A 19,471-nucleotide genomic window follows, 5' to 3' on the forward strand; every position below is an offset into this window, starting at 1 on the left:
AAGGATCTGGTGTTGCCATAAGCCGTGGTGTAGGTCACAAACACGGCTCAGATCCCAAGTTGCTGTGGCTGTGTCTGGCAGCTGTAGCTCTGATTCAGCCCCTAGCCAGGGCTCTTCTATATGCTGTGGGTGCAGCCTTGAAAAGCAAAATAAAATAAAATAAAATAAAATAAAATAAAAAATAAAAATAAAAGAAAGGAAGGAAGAAAAAAAGAATGTTAGGGATTGCTAAAGGTAATTTAGGGAAGGTCTGATCAACTAGACCTGGATTCTTTTAAGCTTGTTTTCTGGGTAGAACTTATTAAAAGTTCAACACAGGAGGGAAAGGCACGAGCAGTGACTTGGCTCTGTTTTCCCTCTATGTGGAATGACAGGGCCATTTTGAGTCTTGGAATGTGAGAAGCACATCACTCTACATAAAACATCTCAGAGGCCCCGAGTGGCACTATGCACACAATCTTGGAGTCACAGGAAGACAGAGAGGCTTCAGTGGGAAGGCCTGGGGCATCCTCTGTCTTGGGATGGCCTTATCCCTGCCTTGGTCTGTTCTTTCCTGGTGCCAAACAGCACAATTCCAGGAGCTGCCATGTGCCTGGGAAAACGTAGTTGGGAGAAACTTTGAAAACAGAAGGTGATTAACCTTTTTTTTTAAAAAAAAAAAAACTGGTCTTATGAAAAGAAATTGGGAAAATTTGTATATTAGGCACTTTGTCTAGAGCCTGATCTCTCATGGACAAAAAATTTTGAGTACTGAAAAAATTTATTAGTATATTTAATGTATTATTGTTATCATCATTTGATTTTTATAATCCCATGTCTTTAAGAAGGATGAATCCTTGTTGTTCTATTTGTAAATAATTTAGATGATTAAAGTGGATTATTTAAAACAATTTTTAGATTATAGTTTTACTTTATTTCAGTGACTATTATGTTTTAATTCATATAGAAAGTACACTTTTATCAGAAATAGATATAATCTCATACTACCAGTGTTCTGAATATTAGGTATTTCATGTGTAGAGAAGAGCCTGCATGTGGTGAAGGATTAAGATCAGCTTTTTTTTAAAGTCACACAGTTATGCTGGTAGATGGTTGACTGGATGGACAGTCCAGTTGAATTATCTCAGTTATTATTGCCTTAATTCTTTTTTTTTTTTTTGAGTTTAAAAGGCCAGCCAAAAAGAGGTTTTTTTAAATTATTCAACGAATTTTATTACATTTATAGTTGTACCTTAATTCTTAAAGGGCAGGCAGAGGCAGGATTAAAGCAACATAGAAAAAAGCAAAAGTCAGTTTAATACTCATGCAAATGGAGACCATTTCCAGTAAGAAAAATCTCCTAAAATAGTCTACAAATCATGGCAGCCTTTCTGACAGTGGTCCTACAGGGAAGCTGTGTCATATTTAGGGCTAAGATCCTAAAGTAAGTGTTGAAGGCAAAAATCACATTTGGTCAGCAGTGCCCTTGAAAATCTCTGATGCTGCAGCACATGGGTCCCCAGAGGCAAAAGCCAAGAGCTAGCTTCTTTTGTAGCTTTCTTTGATACATGGGTCTAGCTAGGTTCGGTTCAGGAGCAGTTACTTGAAGGGAAGGGAGCATCTGGTGGATGAAAGGAGGCAGAGGGAAAGCTCAGGAGCTGAGGATTACTCCAGCTTCTTTCAGGACCGGAGTAAGCACAGCCCCTTACCCCCCTCTCCCCCCACCTCCCACCACGGGCATCCTGCTGCACTGCCAGCCCCGCTGCAGAAGCAGGACTCAGGTGAGCTTGTGAGGAAACATTGGCTGTAGGACCTGACGGATCTGGAAGGAAAAATCTGGCACCTTCTATTCAGAGACCCTCGGGTCTGAGAAGGTTTCCTTCTGGTCCCCACAAAGAGAGTTGACAATGAGTTCCCACTCTGTGAGACTTTTCAAGCCAGCCCTGGTGTGCAGCAGTTACAGGAGTTGGCTCACTATGGACAGAGCAGGGGTCTGCTCCTACTCCCCTGTATTAGGAGGTGGTGAGGAATCCCTGTGCTCTTGCATCAAAATATATATTAAACCGGAACAGGCCAACTGCAGCCCAAAGTGGAAAAATAAATGAAGAACCAGATAACTGACTTCTTCAAGACAGCTTGGAGTCAACCCTGCTTAAAATTTCCAGAACCAGCCCGCTTGCTGGAAGCACTTTCTCTATGGAACCTCACCTCTGAAAACCACAGGAGAGCCCTCTCACACTCCGAGGGGCACGACATGGACTGTTGAGTGGGCGCCTGCACTCCGCCCGTTTTCCACCCCCTCTTCAGACTCCGAGGGCCCCTGAGGAAGTACGCGGGTGGGTGTAGAGGCTCAGATACGGTTTCCGGTTGCGCCGCCTAGTGGCTCATAGGAGCAGTGCACTTTGGAGCTGGCTCCTGGATCACACTGGATGATGGTCTTGATGCAGCTTAGCCAGGCCCCTTCCTGGTGTCGCCACAGAAAGACTGAGAGAAAGGCAGAGAGCATGTGGTCCAGCTTTGCTGACATCTGAAGGCTCCAGAGAGATTTGTTTTGCATTTTTCCTTTTTGACATTTTAACAGCCTTCTGAAAAATCCCTTTATCTCCTGCAGCCACTTGAGGGAATTTCTTGTTCTCTCTGTGCAAAACTATGAGATTGTCCCTCTGGTAACTCGTATACTTTTTAGATGAAACGGAGTAGACAGCTTAGTATGGTAGGATGAGTAGACTTTTCATTTTTAAGTTTTTGCAGAAACCAAAAATAAGTTGTGCAGAAACCAGAAAAAAAGATCTTGTGATATGGTTCACATTCTCTGTAACAGAAACCTCCCAAAGGCCTATGGGCTGGATGTCTGCAAAGGGGATTCAGAGGTCCCTAGAGCTGCAGGACCAGACAAGGACTGTGTTGAAGAAATACTTAAGAAGCAGAGAAAAATAGTTGCAGGTCCATGTCAGGCCTGGAACTAAAGGCTTTAAAGACGTCCTTATAACACTGTGTAGTTTAAAAATCACTTTCATCTTATTGTTTTAAAAAGAAAAGCTGTACTACTGTATCTGAAATAGCGCTTGGTTCCCCACCCCCCAAAGAAGAACTCTTGTTGAAATGACTTTAATCATGAGCTTTTCCCACATGAACTCATCATAGAACTTTTTTTTCGAGAGAAGTTCATGCACAGAAGTGATAGAAAAAGTCTTTAGAGCATTTTCTATGCCCCGAGAGTTTAGTTTTTTAGGAAGAATTCTAAATCATTGTTTTTTGCTTTTATGAATGGGCATATAGTTGACAGGCAAAGATACACCCCCCTCCCCAGTGTGGTGTGTGTGTGTGTGTGTGTGTGTGTGTGTGTGTTGGTGAATGAGTTTATAGAAATGGCAGAGTAGATCCAAGTTGTGTGACAGCAGCTTCGCATGACATGTTCAAGTGGCATTTTGTTTTATTTTACTCAAGGTGACCACTTCCCATGATGTATGAGAAAAAATATGGAGGGCTCTCAGTGTGTCATAAAGACAGACCCTTTTTCCAAGATTTTGGGTCATCTTTGTAATTAAAAAAAAAAAATATTTTAGTAAATTACTTCTATGAGCAAAAACATAGCTTGGATGTCCAGCATTCCTCTGTCCTCTTTGATTCCCGGGAAAGCAGCCTGGGTGGGGGGAGGGTGTCACAGTACCTGCTAGAGCTCGGTGGCCCAGCTGCACCCTGACAGCTGTACAGGCTCAGGGGAGGGTCCTTTTAAGGACTGGGTGCTACAATGGCCTTTAGAGAGAAACGTTTCTGGTCTCCCCAGCTCACTCCTGCTTGGCCTTCCCCATGGATAGGGGAAGGGAGGCACTCTTCAGATTGAGTGACATGCGTGAGTAGTGTATGCGGATCTATCTCATCACGTGGACAGCCAGGCTGCAAAGCTCAGTCATCCTGCAGGTCCCCGTCAGTGTGTCTGGCCTTGACCGTGTTCCTTTCCTCTTCTCACCTTTGGAGCCTTGGGGTGCGGGGAGAGCAGTGGATTTTCCTGCCCATCTTCCCTGGAGCTTTCCGCTAAGCCGCAGTTATCCTACGGAGCACACATGCAGATAATCCCCAGCGCCATCTTCAGGGGCATCCAGGGAGGAAGCCCCTGCTCACTGGAGACTGGCAGCCGGCCCAGGACTCCCCCATGACTGGCTGCAGAGCCAGATCCCAAGCACCCAATTTTCCAGTTGGAATCAGGTACCACACACCCCCAGGGGAGCACAGCCAGTTAGAACAATTTACCAAGTGCACCTGGGTCAGTCACGGAGAAAGTGAGCAGAGTGACTCTCCCCCATATAAAGCCCTCTGATGCCCCCACCTTAGCTGAAGGATGTGTGCTTACACTTGGCTCATTTTCAGGACAAAAAAATCTACGAGATAGCACACTGTATGTAGTTCACCAATGTAGCAGATCTTGAATAATCCAGAAGTAATTAAATTTAAGTGTTCTCTTTGATAGATTAGGATTTTGGAACAGTAAGAACCTGAGGGAGAAGCAAATAAAAATAATAAAGGATCAGGGGTTGGGGGGAGTACAAGTTCATTCTTAAATAAAATACTTGACGAACACGCTTGTCAGTGTTAAATACACACTGCTGTCCTTCGGTCAGACTGAGAAAAAGAATGAGGATTTAAGTAGTAAGTCAGAGCACTGAATTCAAGAAACACAGTCCTTGGAGGCCCCAGGTGAGCAGCACGAGGTGAACCGTGGTGGGGACTGTGGCAGTGAGCCCTCAATGAGCCCCTGCTCCCTGCCCAGAAGACTCCTGGTGCCTCGTGCTTTGGGAATGTGCTCTCTTCCTGCACACAGAGCTGTAGGAATCAGCCCCTGGCAGCTCTGTGGCAGCACAAGGAGCCTTGGGCGACTCATTCTCTCTGTGTTGTGTCCCAAGGAAGGGAGATGCTGCAGCGGCCCGGCGGGCAGTGGTGACTCGGAGAGCTGGCGGGTCCAGGCGTCCCAGTGGTATTTCAGAGGGGCTGAACCTCTGGCTTTGGCACTTTTGATACTTGTTGATCTTCTTTGGTCTTCTAAAGCTGTCCATTGCTTCTGGGGAATGATGACCTCTGAATTTTAGCAGCCTTTTCCTATTCCCAAAACCCATTTGCGTAAGATGGGTTTTGCTTCTGCTGATGCAACTGTGTCTCTAAAATGTCCATCTCACACTACCTGTTTCAATTGGAGATCCAGTACATAATGGGGTGGAGGAGGAAGTGAACATGTGCGACCTTTTGATTTGATGTTCTGGCCCTGTGTTTAAATGGGGTATGCTTCTAAGTTGAAATCCAGCCTTGCCTTTGATTTAAAAAAAAAAAAAAAAACTCTCTTTCACCTGTTCTGTCTTAATTACTTCTACTTCCTGCATTTTTCTTTCCTCCCTTGCAAATAACCCTTCACACCTGTTATTTGGGATGCTTTTCTCAGGTTTTTTGTTGTTTTTGTTTTTAGATTTTATTGCAGTCAGAGAATCGTGATTGGTTGGTTGCCTTTTCTTCATAGCTTCTTCCATTTTTGTTTTGCTTGCAGCAGTTTTTAGTTATCTGAGTTCCTAAACTATGACCTTTATTGGTTGAGAAACAAAGATGCCTAAAGGCTATTTTTACATGCGTTTTTGACCCTCCTCCTGCTTTGCCTGGAGCTCCCTGTGGCTGGCAGTTTGCTCTTGTGGCCCTGGTTCTGGCTGCCATACCAGGGCCCACGGCAGCCTTCCTTGACACAGAGAGATGGGTCAGATGACAGTAATCAGGGCAAACAAGTCTTACATTGCTCCTGAGTCACCGCCACCATTTTTTGTGCTCTGGTTCTGTCCTGCCTGCCTTCAATTTGCGTCTCTCTGATATTTTTTGTTTGTTTGTTTCATCTGGTTTCTAGGGTTTTTTTGTTTTTGTTTTTTTTTAAAGACACTATCACCTGTGTGTGGATCTGTAGGTTTGGGGCACGGATCTCTTCTGGTTTGTTTTCCTTTTCCTTTTTGTCCAATCCAAGAGAAAACTCGCCACAAAGAGCTAGAAGATTCTAGTTCCCAGCCTTCTGAATCTTCAGCGTGCTCGTGGCCTTTGATATCCGTTTTCTCCCAGGAGGTCTCTGGGGGCTGAGCTGCAGCAGGGGTGGAGTGGGTGGAGAGGGGGCCATCCTGGACCTCACCGTGCATGCTTTTGGGAGCAGCATCTTTTTTTTTTTTTTTACTTTTTTCTTTTTTTACATTTGAGTTATGAATGAGGATGACCTCTACAATCATGATGTCTCCTGTAGACTCTCTTCCTATTTATCATCTGCCAGCTCTCTGATGCATGGTCCTAACACTTCTGTGATTTACTTTGCTCTAGATCCTAGTCTTCAGCTGCCTTAACAACTCTTTAGGGCTTTCAAAGGGAATAAGTTGAGGACAGTTCTGATTCGTTTTCATTAGAAACCAGACATCCTGGAGATGGCAAGAAAGCAGCCCAGGGGGACTGGTGCTGCTCACACTGCTGTGTGTCAGCCCAGCCCTGGCCTTGGAGCCTCAGCCCTGCAGAGAACCTGGGCTCTGGGATCCCTGCCACATTGTTGCTGAGGCAGCTGAGGCCCCATCTCCCTTTCTGCCGACCACAGATAGGCAGTAGTGGAGCCAGCTTCCTCAAGCCCCTTTTCGTGTAAACTGAAAAGGGAGCCTGTGAGCCTTGCCCTGTTTCCAGGTGCAAGTGCCTCTCTCCATCCCGCACCTCCCCCCCTTGGCAGAGTTTGGCACCTGTTTGCCAATGGAAAGAAATGTAAAGCAACAAAAGACGGAAGCAGATTCGGACCTCTGAGGAGGGAACCCAAATTTAACCCCAGGGGCCCATTAGCCCTTCAAACTGGATCCACTACTGGCCAAAGAACGCTGATGGGGAAACCCTGTCTGGATTGGGTTGGAAGCTGGAATTCGATGCTCTGCACACCAGTGCTCAAAAGTGTGGTTATTTTTGAGGGACCACCTTCGATCCAGAACATTTGCCTTTCACCTTCCTCGCCCAGATCCAGTTCACAAGGTAGCTCATCGCTTCTTGCATCTGTCGAGGGCCATATGGGATTTGGACTTCTCTCATGGGTGTACTTGGATGCAAGGACTATGTTTTGTTCCTTCCCTGCCCCTCCCCCCAATTTAGCTCACCACCCTGGGAAGTGCATGTCACAGACCAACTCCACCTTCACCTTCACCACCTGTCGCATCCTGCATCCTTCAGACGAGCTCACGCGGGTCACACCAAGGTAAGGGACTCCCCCGGGGGGTGGGCAAGGTGGGGTGAGGGGGGAGTTGCATCCCTGTGAGACTTAATGTCAAGGAAAGCTGAAGTAGAGAAGCGCATTCAAAATCAGCTCTAGGAGTTCCTGTTGTGATGCAGCAGAAACAAATCCGACTAGGAACCATGAGGTTGCGTGTTCAATCCCTGGCCTCACTCAGTGGGTTAAGGGTCTGGCATTGCCGTGAGCTGTGGTGTAGGTGGCAGACGCGGCTCGGATCCTGCGTTGCTGTGGCTGTGGCTGTGGCCAGCAGCTGTAGCTCTGAATAGACCCCCAGCCTGGGAACCTCCATGTGCCGTGGATGCGCCCCCCCCCCCAAAAAAAAAGAAAAGCAAAAAATAAGCAACAAGCAACAACCACAAAACAAAATCAGCTCTAGCCAGCAGAGGCATCTTGCAAGATTGCAGTCACCTGTTCTGAGTCCCATCTTTTTGTTTTTTTGGAATCAAAACTTCTATTGATTCAGATCCAGCACAGATAGAGACACCTGAACCCACCTTTAGTTGCCCTTTTATTGGCTGTGGAAATTCTTACGCTCCTCCTTAACCAGCTAAAGCTTAGGACACTTCCACAGGCCCTGAGGCCAAGTCTGTTGGTTTTTTGCCCCAAAGTTTGCCAGAGTGTGGAGTTGTTTCACAGAGTGGAGTCCCTGAGCCCTTATGCCTCTGGAAATGGCCCCAGGAACCATGCATCCTGGCCACACTGTAATGACCAATATGATAAAACTTGAATGGAACCACATGTCCAGCATGTTCACTTTCCCTCGGGCACCTCTAAGAAGCCATCCAAGTTGGCACCTTCTGGCTAGGGGACTTGTAAGGCCTGGGGTGGTCTGCGTGGCTAGATGTCAGGCCTCCACCGGAGCTTCCAGTGAGAGGAACCTGGTCTCCCCTTGCATGGTGGCGTGACCCACTCAGCCTTTTTCTCTGTGGTGCGAGGTGCCCGAGTGAGTGGTAAAGCAGACTGGAGGGAGGCGAGCAGGGCTAGCGCGGAGGGAGCACCCACCCGAGGAGCATCTTCAACTATGAATAATTCTCCGCAGGTCATGTGAGGAGGACGACGAAGCAGCCCCAGGCCCCGTTGAGCTGAGAGCAGATGTAGGGCAGAGAGTGAGCCCACAGGCGAGGCAGGGGGTGAGCACGCCGCCCACAGGGTCTGCCTGGCACGGCCCGTGAAGGAGCTGTGTGTGCACGCGTGGTCGCCACTAACCCGGGACGGAGGCGTTGGATGTGTCTCTGTGGTTGTGCCTGGCTAACTCGGCCTTGACAGTGGATACCCCTAACCTGTCTAAATACCCCAGTTGAGCCGAGCACCAGCACTAATCCAGGCCTAACTGAGGTTCTTACCGGAAGAGGATCTTTAAGTGTCTCTCTGTCTCCCTTCCTGCCTCTGGAGGACCCGGCTTCCCCATCCCTCGCCTTGTGTTTGGAGACCACGGGACAGAGCTCCCCCCCGGGAGAGGCTGGCATCCCTGTGCTCTTCTGATTGTAGCCATAGGACTCAAAACCATACACCTGCCCTCCTGTCTAAGTCCTCTGGCCTTAAGTCAGGGATGAGAAAGCAAGAAAAGGCTTTTTACCTGAGTTTGCGAGAATGGCGGCTTGAAACAAAATGGAAGATGTCCCTAGGAATGGCTCTGAGGAAAAGATTTTAAGTCCAGATATTTAGGGCCCTCTATTGCTTGTACAGCAACATTTTGTAGGATTCCACCTGTGTCTTTTGAAGAATCCACCTTTGAACCTTAGGCATCTGCTGTGGTTTCTAATCCCATGTTCCTCTCAGTGCTCCCCACCCACCAGCATCCTCACCCGGAGCTTATGTGAACGGGCCTATTCTGGGTTCCTCACCCTGTGCTGACTGGCCAGTGGTGAGGTCACCTGAGTGTGGCGCCAAGGGATGCTTCAGCTTGTACTTGGCTTTCGACCTGTCCCTCCTGCGGGGGCGGGGGGGAACCTGCTCTAGAGCCCACCCCCTTCCTCCCCTTTCCCTAAATTGGTGCTTTGCCCAGGATATCTGGCCCCACCCCTGTCAGGCTGGGGAGAGAGGGCCTGCCCCACTTCCTGGGGACCAGCCAGCTGGCTGTGTGGCCTCAGCCCCCATCCTTGTAGCAGCTGTGAAAAGAGAGTTTCCCCTGGTGCTCAGGCAGACAGCAGTGCATTCCCCACTGCTGCCCACTCTACTTTCTGCCCTAACTCCGCTCACTACTGGATTCCAGATTCCGGATCATAGTGGGTCCTCAGTCAGTATGCCATGGATAGGTGAAGGAATCTTGCCACTTCTCCTTAGTAGCCAGGTTTCACACACCCAGTGGATCTCTTTCTAGGTGGCTCCCTAGGTGAAGATGGGATAGTACATGATGTGTCTTCTGCTGACCCTGTAACTCCATTCATCAGGATGGACTTAGACACCGAGAGGAAGAGGACTAAGGGGCAGTGGGATGCAGAGGAAAGAGCACTGTGGTGGGAGTCAGGAGGCTGGGGTCCGTTCCTGCCTTGATGTGCACCTTCAGCCTCATTCTCCCCATCACCCAAAGGCCCTCAACCTGGATATTGCACCAGCTTCAGACATGCCCAGGATAAACTGTCATAGCCCATAGTCCTGCTTAACTTCTTGCCTCAGGGAAGTGATTCTTAGGAAGGTACACAGGAGTTTAAGTAAATTTGGTAGGGATGGAAAGCCTCTCTGCTAAAGGGCTTCCTCCCCGCCTTTGAGGTTGCTGAGACTTGGTTTCAAATCCAGTGTCTTCCACTGAATAACTGTGATGTTTGGGAAGCCACCTAAGCCTGAGCCTCAGTTTCCTCATCTGCAAAGGGGCAGTTGTACCCATCCTCCAGGCTGAGAGAAGGGAATCACATGCAGCTTCCTGTTAATTTAAAACACCCCCCTCAACTTCTTCAGCTTAGTCTGGGGGAGTCCCCTCAGCATGTCCCAGGCCTGCCCTGTGCCCCTGCAGGAGGCTGGCCACGGACCCCTTTCTTGGTGTTCGTGGGCATTTTCTGATAAATGACCTGTTGTCTTTCCTTATCAGCCTTAACTCGGCCCCGACTCCTGCTTGTGGCAGCGCCAGCCACTTGAAGTCCACACCAGTGGCCACGCCGTGCACTCCCCGGAGACTGAGCCTGGCAGAGTCTTTCACTAACGTCCGTGAGTCCACCACCACCATGAGCACATCCCTGGGGCTGGTGTGGCTGCTGAAGGAGCGGGGCATTTCTGCGGCTGTGTACGATCCCCAGAGCTGGGATAGGGCCGGCCGGGGTTCCCTCCTGCGCTCTTGCACTCCCAGGATGGCCGTGATCCCCTCTACCCCGCCCAACTCACCTATGCAGACACCCACGTCTTCCTCACCCTCCTTCGAGTTCAAGTGCACGAGCCCTCCCTATGACAACTTCCTGGCTTCCAAGCCGGCCAGCTCCATCCTGAGGGAGGTGAGGGAGAAGAAGGTGGTCCGGAGCAGTGAGAGCCAGACCGACGTGTCTGTGTCCAACCTCAACCTTGTGGACAAAGTCAGGAGGTTTGGCGTGGCCAAAGTGGTGAACTCGGGGCGAGCCCACGTGCCCACCTTGACTGAGGACCAGGGACCTCTCCTCTGTGGGCCCCCAGGCCCCGCGCAGGCCCTTGTCCCCGGAGGCCTGGTGCCCGAGGGGCTGCCCCTCGGATGCCCCACTGTCACCAGTGCCATCGGCGGGCTCCAGCTCAACAGTGGCATCCGACGGAATCGCAGCTTCCCCACCATGGTGGGGTCCAGCATGCAGATGAAAGCCCCTGTGACGCTCACCTCGGGCATCTTGATGGGTGCTAAGCTCCCCAAACAAACTAGCTTACGGTGAGGCTGGGAGGGGGCCCTGCCCCAGACAAGACCAACCTTGCTCCCGCCTCCCTCTCTCCCCGCCTGCACTGCGCGCTCTCCCTCTGCCCTCCTCTGCCCATCCCCTCCTGAGCTAGACAGACAAATCAACCTCGTGCCTAATGGGGGCAGAACGGAGACTCTGTAAAATGTGTACATAGGACTTGGAGACCTGTTTCCACTCTGCTCTTCCTTCGAATCCCCCGTGGGAAGTGCCCTGGCACTGGCTTTGCTCTCTTGAGGACTTGGCCTGTGTAAGCTGGGGGCAGGGGCAGTCGGGTCGCCTCCCTCTCCTTTCTTTTGAGAAGCACTGAACCACCCCCCCCCCAAAAAAAATGTGTTCTTATCCCATGGATAGGAAACCAGTGAATATGTGGCCGGTTGCCAGAGCCACACATCCCGAGCTGTCACGCGGCACAGTGGCTCTGCCACCTGGTATCACTGGGCACCTCACCGCGCCCGCCCTGTAAGAGCATTAAGGGGCCTCCGTCTGCATCCACGTGCAGCTGCTGTAGCTTTCACAGTGGGAGAGCTGTTCTTTCTCGGGTCCCAGCTTCTTCAAGACCTTCACTGCTAGGCCCCAACAGATGGTCACTTCTTTTTTTCAGCTGTGACTTTTTCTTCTCATGCCTTCAACCCGAAGTTGTCCTTTCATGTTTTTAATCCACTGTCAAAAGAGAATGTATTTACACTCCTGCTGCACTGTTCGGCAGCCCCTGTATGTTTTGTGTGATTTGTTTTGTTTTTCCAGTTTTTGTTTGTGTATTTTTTTTTTTTTTAATATGCAGGGAGGTAATGGTACTAGATGGGACGTCACAGTGGATGTTCTCTCTGTGGTTCCGTGACACTGAAACACAAGTTTCAGATATACCAAGCCGCTAATGAGAGAGCAGCTTTTTTGCTGGGATCCAGTGTCACAACCAAATTGATTAAGATCAGACCTAAGACGATTTCAACAACAGGATCATAAGGAAAGGGGGTTTGGGGAAAGGTGGTAAATTTGTCAGCAGTAAAGGGAAAAGAAAAGAACCACGGCTAAAGGTGATACCAAACCGGTTCACAGAGCAATGAGGCTTTGGTGATCCGCTGTCTCCGGTCCTAACCGGTGAGTGTTCTTTCACGCCTGTGGTCTTCCGCTGCAGTGTTTTCCCTCTTGTTTCAGAACAAGAGTGGTCCCAACAAAGCCTTTCTGTCCTTGTGCCACTTTTTATCCTTAGGAAAATGTAGAGGCATTGCAAGAAGAACCACAAACAGGAAGCCTGGTCTCATCGCTGTCACCGACTAAGTTTTGAACTTTTATTTATTATTTGTGTGTGTCATATTTTAAACAAACATCCTCTGTCCTCTCCAGCTTGGTCACTGTGTGTCTGCAGTTTTCCAGTCCAAGCAGGTCATTAATTTATTCTGATCTGAGGACCGCAATTCACATCACCGTGCCCTGTAGCCATTTGTTCTAGACATTGATGGAAGGATAACATCATATGCAAGCAAAATAATTATTTTATGTGTGTGTGCACGTGTCCGCCCACACACACGCATGCATGCACACACACAAACACACATACACACCATTCCTCTTCTCTCCCCACCTTGGCAAAAGATGTATCCTTCAATTAAGTAAGTGTGACCTTATGTCCGCTGAAGATACTTTGAGAAAGTCCCCTGGAGCAAGCTTCGGTCCCACAATTTCAGACTATTTATTCTCCAGACACGAAGGTGTTGGTTAATTATGTTTTTAAGTCTCCTCGCTGTGGTATATGTGCACTCACTGCAAGGGACTTATATCTTTTTATTTGAATGTATTTCAAAGCAGTTAGTAGAATAACAAAGGAATATAAAAAACACGGACTGAATGGACCATTTTATGTTTTCAGAAAGAGGAGCCACCCACCATCACAAAGGAAATACCTGTATAAAAATTGGCAATTTGGAGGTGTCAGTATTTAGCATAGTCAATAAATGATCAACATTGTGCAACCACTACCAAAAAATGTGTTGTAATGCATCCAAAATCAACAAAAGTTTATTTGCTAATGAGTACCAATAAAATAAGTTCAAATGATGGAAACCACACTGCTACTCAGATTTGTATTTTGTTCTTATCTTTTCATCAAGAAGATGATCTCTTTATGAAAGACTTGACTCTTTAGGGAAATAAAATGAGAGACATATACTTCTGTCATGTCCCCCCTTTTTAATGAAATATTGTGCCTTAGATAAACTTCCAATCAGAACCTGAAGTCCTTCCTCCCTTTTCAGGGCTGTATACTATTCTGCCACATGAACACACTGTGTTTGAATACAAGCACACTCCCATGGAGCTTTAAGTTAATTCTATACGTTTGCTATCACAACACTATAATGAAAAACCTTGCATGTATGAATTTATGTATATCTGAGCCCTGGCTCCAGCCCAGGAAGTTCTTCCAGAGGGCACCATGGCCCAAAGGGAAGTTGTCAAAGAGGGGGTTGATGGGACCAGAGAGCAAAGATGTCAAAGTCTTGGTTTTTAGTTATGAAGAAAGAAAAGGCTGAGTATATGCATTTTGGTATAAGACCAAAAGATTTGGATTGAAAACTTACTGAACCAGTGTTTCTACTACTTACCCTCCTCCCCTATGCTCCCCTCCACCCCTCTCAGGGCCCAAACAAGTTCACCAAAGTGGTGCAGGAATGAGGGAGCTGGCCAAGTCCAGGGCCTAGGAAAAGCCTTGGATGAGTCTGGAGATCAGAGGATAAGTAAGCCAGTTTCCCATGGAAAACCTGAGAAAGTGGAGCTGTTCCAGAACCTCAGCCTACCTCTCATCACAAGGCAGTGACCACAAGGGGCAGGGAGAGAGGAAATGGCAACAAGGGGATCTCAATGGAGAGCTCCCCAGGAGATTCCCAAGTCTCTAGCACCAGACAAATGTGGGACTCACTTCCAAACATTGTCTGGGAGCCCAGGCAGGTATGCCCTGGGGGCCTTTCTGACTGGACAAAGAAAGTGGACAGGGTCCTCCCCCTAGGATCTAATGGAAGCAGCATGCAGAACTGAGATGTTTCCTGGGGAGAAGCTGCTGGAAATGGAAAGTTATTCTGACCTACCTGAATTGATTTGAGATCATAGTAAGGATTAAGTCAAGATTTTAAAAAATAAAATTATTTTTTGCACATTTGGGCTTCTGGCTGGAAAACACCATATCCTGGGAGGATTTATTTTTTTGATTTATTTTCAACGTCCAGTAGAGGGCACTTGGAGGCAGCAGGTGACCTGAAGGAACCTGCCCTGATGTGATACAATCCTAAAATCAGATGGGTGTGCTTTTCCCTGGAAAGCAATTTAAGGCAGGCGCTGTCCTAGTAGACACTTTGAGGAGAGTCCTGAGGCCAGGTCCATGTTCACCAGGTGAACTCGAGGGAGGCATTCACAGCCAAGGAGGAGTCATACACACAGGCTTGGGGTATTAGTGAAAATGCTGAGCATAGAATGGGGAGGAAACCAACTCAGATATCCTCTTGCTACACCCAGGAGACAGAGGAAAGCATCTTTAAAAATTATATACAAAATATATTCTATATCAAGCTATTTCCACCTTTGGAAATTAATCCATCCACCCCCCCCCCCCCCCTTAATACATCTTTCTTTTAAAAATAATTCTTTTTTTTTTTTTTTGGTCTTTTAGGCCCACACCCGCAGCAGATAGAGGTTCCCAGGCTAAGGGTCTAATTGCAGCTGTAGCTACTGGCCTACACCAGAGCCACAGCAACTCGGGATTCAAGCCGCGTCTGCGACCTACACCACGGCTCACGGCAATGCGGATCCTTTAAAAATAATTCTTATTCTTTAGATTGAATTCAGGGTTGGAGGAAATACTGGTCCAGTGGACCTTGGGAACTCACCACAGCAAATGCTAAGGTTCAGGCTGATTGTGTTCTAAAGTCCCAAAGTGCTGAAAACCAGAGATGGAACGGGGGGCCTTCAGCTTGGACCAGCAGCATGGAGGCCCAGCAATGCCTGAGTAGATGTAAGAGACCCAGGCAAAGAAAGCAAGACAGGAAAGCAGCCCCATCCCACGAATGTAGGGCAGAGCATTATTCGGCAGGGTTTTCTAGGGCCAGGCAGCTGCAGCACTGGGGGGCCATTCGAAGTGGACACTCACAAATGTAGGCCAAAGCTCAGGGACATTTTTTTTCAGAAGAGAAAAGCCAGAGACGTGTTGTTCTCCCAAGCCTCCCAAGACATAAACCCTTGGTCCTCCCAGGGACCTCTCTTAGTCACCGGTGACACTAAGGCCCAGAGTAGCAGTGGCAGCTACTGGTTACCTGACTTCCAGCTACTAGTGGACTTCATTACCCTTGGGCCGCTAGTATGTGACTGACTGGAGAAGCAATTTCATTGTGTTCTCACCTGATCTGAGTGGCCCATCCACCGAAGAAATGGTTGCCTGTCTCAGGAACAGGGTGGGAAGGTACCTTCACCCCCTTCAGCTGATATTCAGTCTCTGGCCCCTTCTGAGGCTGTCTGTTCAAGGCCAGAGTTCTGACCAGCAGATAAAACAGGGATGAATACAGGGAGCTTAGCCGGCTGTCCACCTCCAGCCAAGCCCCTGGGACTTCAGGAACATGCAGCACGATATTTCTCAACCCCTGGTGGCAAAGGATTGGTTGGTTGGTTTTGTTTTTTGTTTTTGGGTTTTTTTTCACTGTTCCACGTGGCCTTTTTATTTTCTTTTTCTTTTTTTTTTTATTTTCCCACTGTACAGCAAGGGGGTCAGGTTATCCTTACATGTATACATTACAATTACATTTTTCCCCCACCCTTTCTTCTGTTGCAACATGAGTATCTAGACAAAGTTCTCAATGCTACTCAGCAGGATCTCCTTGTAAATCTATTCTAAGTTGTGTCTGATAAGCCCAAGCTCCTGATCCCTCCCACTCCCTCCCCCTCCCATCAGGCAGCCACAAGTCTCTTCTCCAAGTCCATGATTTTCTTTTCTGAGGAGATGTTCATTCGTGCTGGATATTAGATTCCAGTTATAAGTGATATCATATGGTATTTGTCTTTGTCTTTCTGGCTCATTTCACTCAGTATGAGATTCTCTAGTTCCATCCATGCTGCTGCAAATGGCATTATGTCATTCTTTTTTATGGCTGAGTAGGATTCCTTTGTGTATATATACCACCTTTTCCGAATCCAATCATCTGTCGATGGACATTTGGGTTGTTTCCATGTCCTGGCTATTGTGAATAGTGCTGCAATGATCATGCGGGTGCACGTGTCTCTTTTAAGGAGAGTTTTGTCCGGATAGATGCCCAAGGGTGGGATTGCGGGGTCATATGGAAGTTCTATGGATAGCTTTCTAAGGTATCTCCAAACTGATCTCCATAGTGGCTGTACCAGTTTCCATTCCCACCAACAGTGCAGGAGGGTTCCCTTTTCTCCACACCCCCTCCAGCACTTGTTATTTGTGGATTTATTAATGATGGCCATTCTGACGGGTGTGAGGTGATATCTCATGGTAGTTTTGATTTGCATTTCTCTTATAATCAGCGATGTTGAGCATTTTTTCATGTGTTTGTTGGCCATCTGTATATCTTCTTTGGAGAACAGTCTATTCAGGTCTTTTGCCCATTTTTCCATTGATTGATTGGCTTTTTTGCTGTTGGGTTGTATAAGTTGTTTATATATTCTAGAGATTAAGCCCTTGTCCGTTGCATCATTTGAAACTGTTTTCTCCCATTCTGTAAGTTGTCTTTTTGTTTTCTTTTGGGTTTCCTTTGCTGTGCAAAAGCTTTTCAGTTTGATGAGGTCCCATGGGTTTATTTTTGCTCTAATTTCGATTGCTTTGGGAGACTGACCTGAGAAAATATTCATGATGTTGATGTCAGAGAGTGTTTTGCCTATGTTTTCTTCTAGGAGTTTGATGGTGTCCTGTCGTATATTTAAGTCTTTCAGCCATTTGGAGTGTATTTTTGTGCATGGTGTGAGGGTGTGTTCTAGTTTCATTGCTTTGCATGCAGCCGTCCAGGTTTCCCAGCAATGCTTGCTGAATAGACTTTCTTTTTCCCATTTGATGTTCTTGCCTCCCTTGTCAAAGATTAATTGACCATAGGTGTCAGGGTTTATTTCCGGGTTCTCTATTCTGTTCCATTGGTGTGTCTGTCTGTTTTGATCCCAGTACCACACTGTTTTGATGACTGTGGCTTTGTAGTATTTCTTGAAGTCTGGGAGAGTTATGCCTCCTGCTTGGTTTTTGTTTCTCAGGATTGCTTTGGCGATTCTGGGTCTTTTGTTGTTCCATATAAGTGTTTGGATTGTTTGTTCTAGTTCTGTGAAAAATGTCCTGGGTCATTTGATAGGGATTGCATTGAATCTGTAGATTGCTTTGGGTAGTATGGCCATTTTTACAATATTGATTTTCCCAATCCAGGAACATGGAATATCTTTCCATTTCTTTACATCTTCTTTGATTTCTTTGATTAAAGTTTTATAGTTCTCGGCATATAGGTTCTTTACCTCCTTGGTCAGGTGTATTCCGAGGTATTTGATTTTGTGAGGTGCAATTTTAAAAGGTATCGTATTTTTGTATTCCTTTTCTAATATTTCATTGCTGGTACACAGAAATGCAACTGACTTCTGAATGTTAATCTTATATCCTGCTACTTTGCTGAATGTATGAATCAGTTCAAGGAGTTTTGGGGTTGAGTCCTTAGGGTTTTCTATGTATAGTATCATGTCATCTGCGTACAGTGACAGTTTTATCTCTTCTCTTCCTATATGGATGCCTTTTATTTCTTTTGTTTGTCTAATTGCTGTGGCTAGGACTTCCAAAACTATGTTGAGAGCAGTGGTGAGAGTGGGCATCCATGTCTTGTTCCAGATTGGAGTGAGAAGGCTTTCAGTTTTGCCCCATTGAGTATTATATTTGCTGTGGGTTTCTCATAAATGGCTTTGATTATACTCAGGAATGTTCCCTCTATACCCACTTTGGCAAGGGTCTTGATCATGAATGGATGTTGGACTTTGTCAAATGCTTTTTCTGCGTCTATTGAGGTGATCATATGATTTTTGACTTTTTTTTTGTTAATGTGGTGTATGATGCTGATTGATTTGTGTATGTTGAACCATCCTTGTGAACCTGGGATGAACCCAACCTGGTCATGGTGTATAATTTTTTTGGTATGTTGTTGGATTCGGTTGGCTAAGATTTTGTTGAGACTTTTTGCATCTCTATTCATCAATGATATTGGGCAATAGTTTTCTTTTTTGGTGGTATCTCTGCGTGGTTTTGGAATGAGGGTGATGGTGGCATCATAGAATGTCTTTGGGAGTATTCCTTCTTCTTCAACCTTTTGAAAGAGTTTAAGGAGGATGGGCACCAATTCCTCTTTCTATGTTTGATAAAATTCACCTGTGGAGCCATCTGGTCCTGGACTTTTATTTGTAGGGAGTGATTTTATGACCTCTTCAATTTCATTTCTAGTGATCGGTCTGTTCAGTTGGTCTGTTTCTACTTGATTCAGTTTTGGCAGGCTGTAAGATTCTAGAAAATTGTCCATTTCTTCTAGATTGTCAAACTTGTTGCCGTATAGTTGCTCATAGTATTCTCTTATGGTTTTTTGTATTTCTGCTGTATCCGTTGTGATTTCTCCTTTTTCATTTATAATTATGGTTATTTGGGTTCTTTCTCTCCTCTTTTTAGTGAGTCTGGCCAGGGGTTTGTCAATTTTGTTCACCTTTTCAAAGAACCAGCTCTTGGTTGTATTAATTTTCTCTATTGTTTTTTGAGTCTCTATTTTATTGATGTCTTCTTTGATCTTTATAATTTCCTTCCTTCTGCTGACTTTAGGACTTTTTTTTCTTCTTTTTCTAATTCATTTAGGTGGAGGGTTAAGTTGTCAATTTGGGATCTTCTTTTTTGAGAAAGGCCTGTATTGCTATAAATTTCCCTCTGAGCACTTCTTTCACAGCATCCCATAGATTTTGAGCGGTTGTGTCTTCATTATCATTTGTTTCAAGGTAGTTTTTAATTTCCTTCTTGATTTCCTCATTGACCCATTGGTTTTTTAGTAGCATGTTGTTTAGTCTCCATGTAGTAGGTTTTTTCTCTTTCCTTTTCCCATGGTTGGTTTCTAATTTCATGGCATTGTGGTCAGAGAAGATACTTGAGATAATTTCTATGCTCCTAAATTTATTGAGATTAGCTTTGTGTCCCAATATGTGGTCGATTCTTGAGAATGTTCCATGAGCATTTGAGAAGAATGTGTATTCTGCTTTTTTTGGATGTGGTGTCCTGAAGATATCAATTAAGTCTAACTTTTCTATTGTTTCCTTTGGGATCTCTGTTGCTTTATTGGTTTTCTGTCTAGAGGATCTGTCCATTGATGTGAGGGGGGTA

At 46.5% G+C, this 19,471-nt stretch overlaps 1 protein-coding gene across 12 annotated transcripts in view; it reads left to right on the plus strand.

The window, feature by feature from the left end:
- The window catches only part of TRAK1 (trafficking kinesin protein 1), a 106,774-nt gene extending 93,611 nt beyond the window's left edge, over window positions 1-13,163 (plus strand). For 8 of the 12 annotated variants that reach the window (XM_047770740.1, XM_047770687.1, XM_047770695.1 and 5 more), the window contains 2 exons: window positions 7,111-7,213; window positions 10,275-13,163. In XM_047770740.1, coding sequence (XP_047626696.1) covers window positions 7,111-7,213; window positions 10,275-11,073 — 902 coding nt within the window. In that variant the 3' untranslated portion in view covers window positions 11,074-13,163. Of the gene's footprint in view, window positions 1-4,880; window positions 4,952-7,110; window positions 7,214-8,288; window positions 8,380-10,274 lie in introns of those variants that run through there. The other 4 variants (XM_047770757.1, XM_047770767.1, XM_047770787.1 and 1 more) reach the window with 2 other exon arrangements.
- The last annotated feature ends 6,308 nt before the right edge of the window (window positions 13,164-19,471 follow it).

This window comes from Phacochoerus africanus, chromosome 1 (assembly GCF_016906955.1).
Source record: "Phacochoerus africanus isolate WHEZ1 chromosome 1, ROS_Pafr_v1, whole genome shotgun sequence".
NCBI classification, from domain to species: Eukaryota; Metazoa; Chordata; class Mammalia; order Artiodactyla; family Suidae; genus Phacochoerus; species Phacochoerus africanus.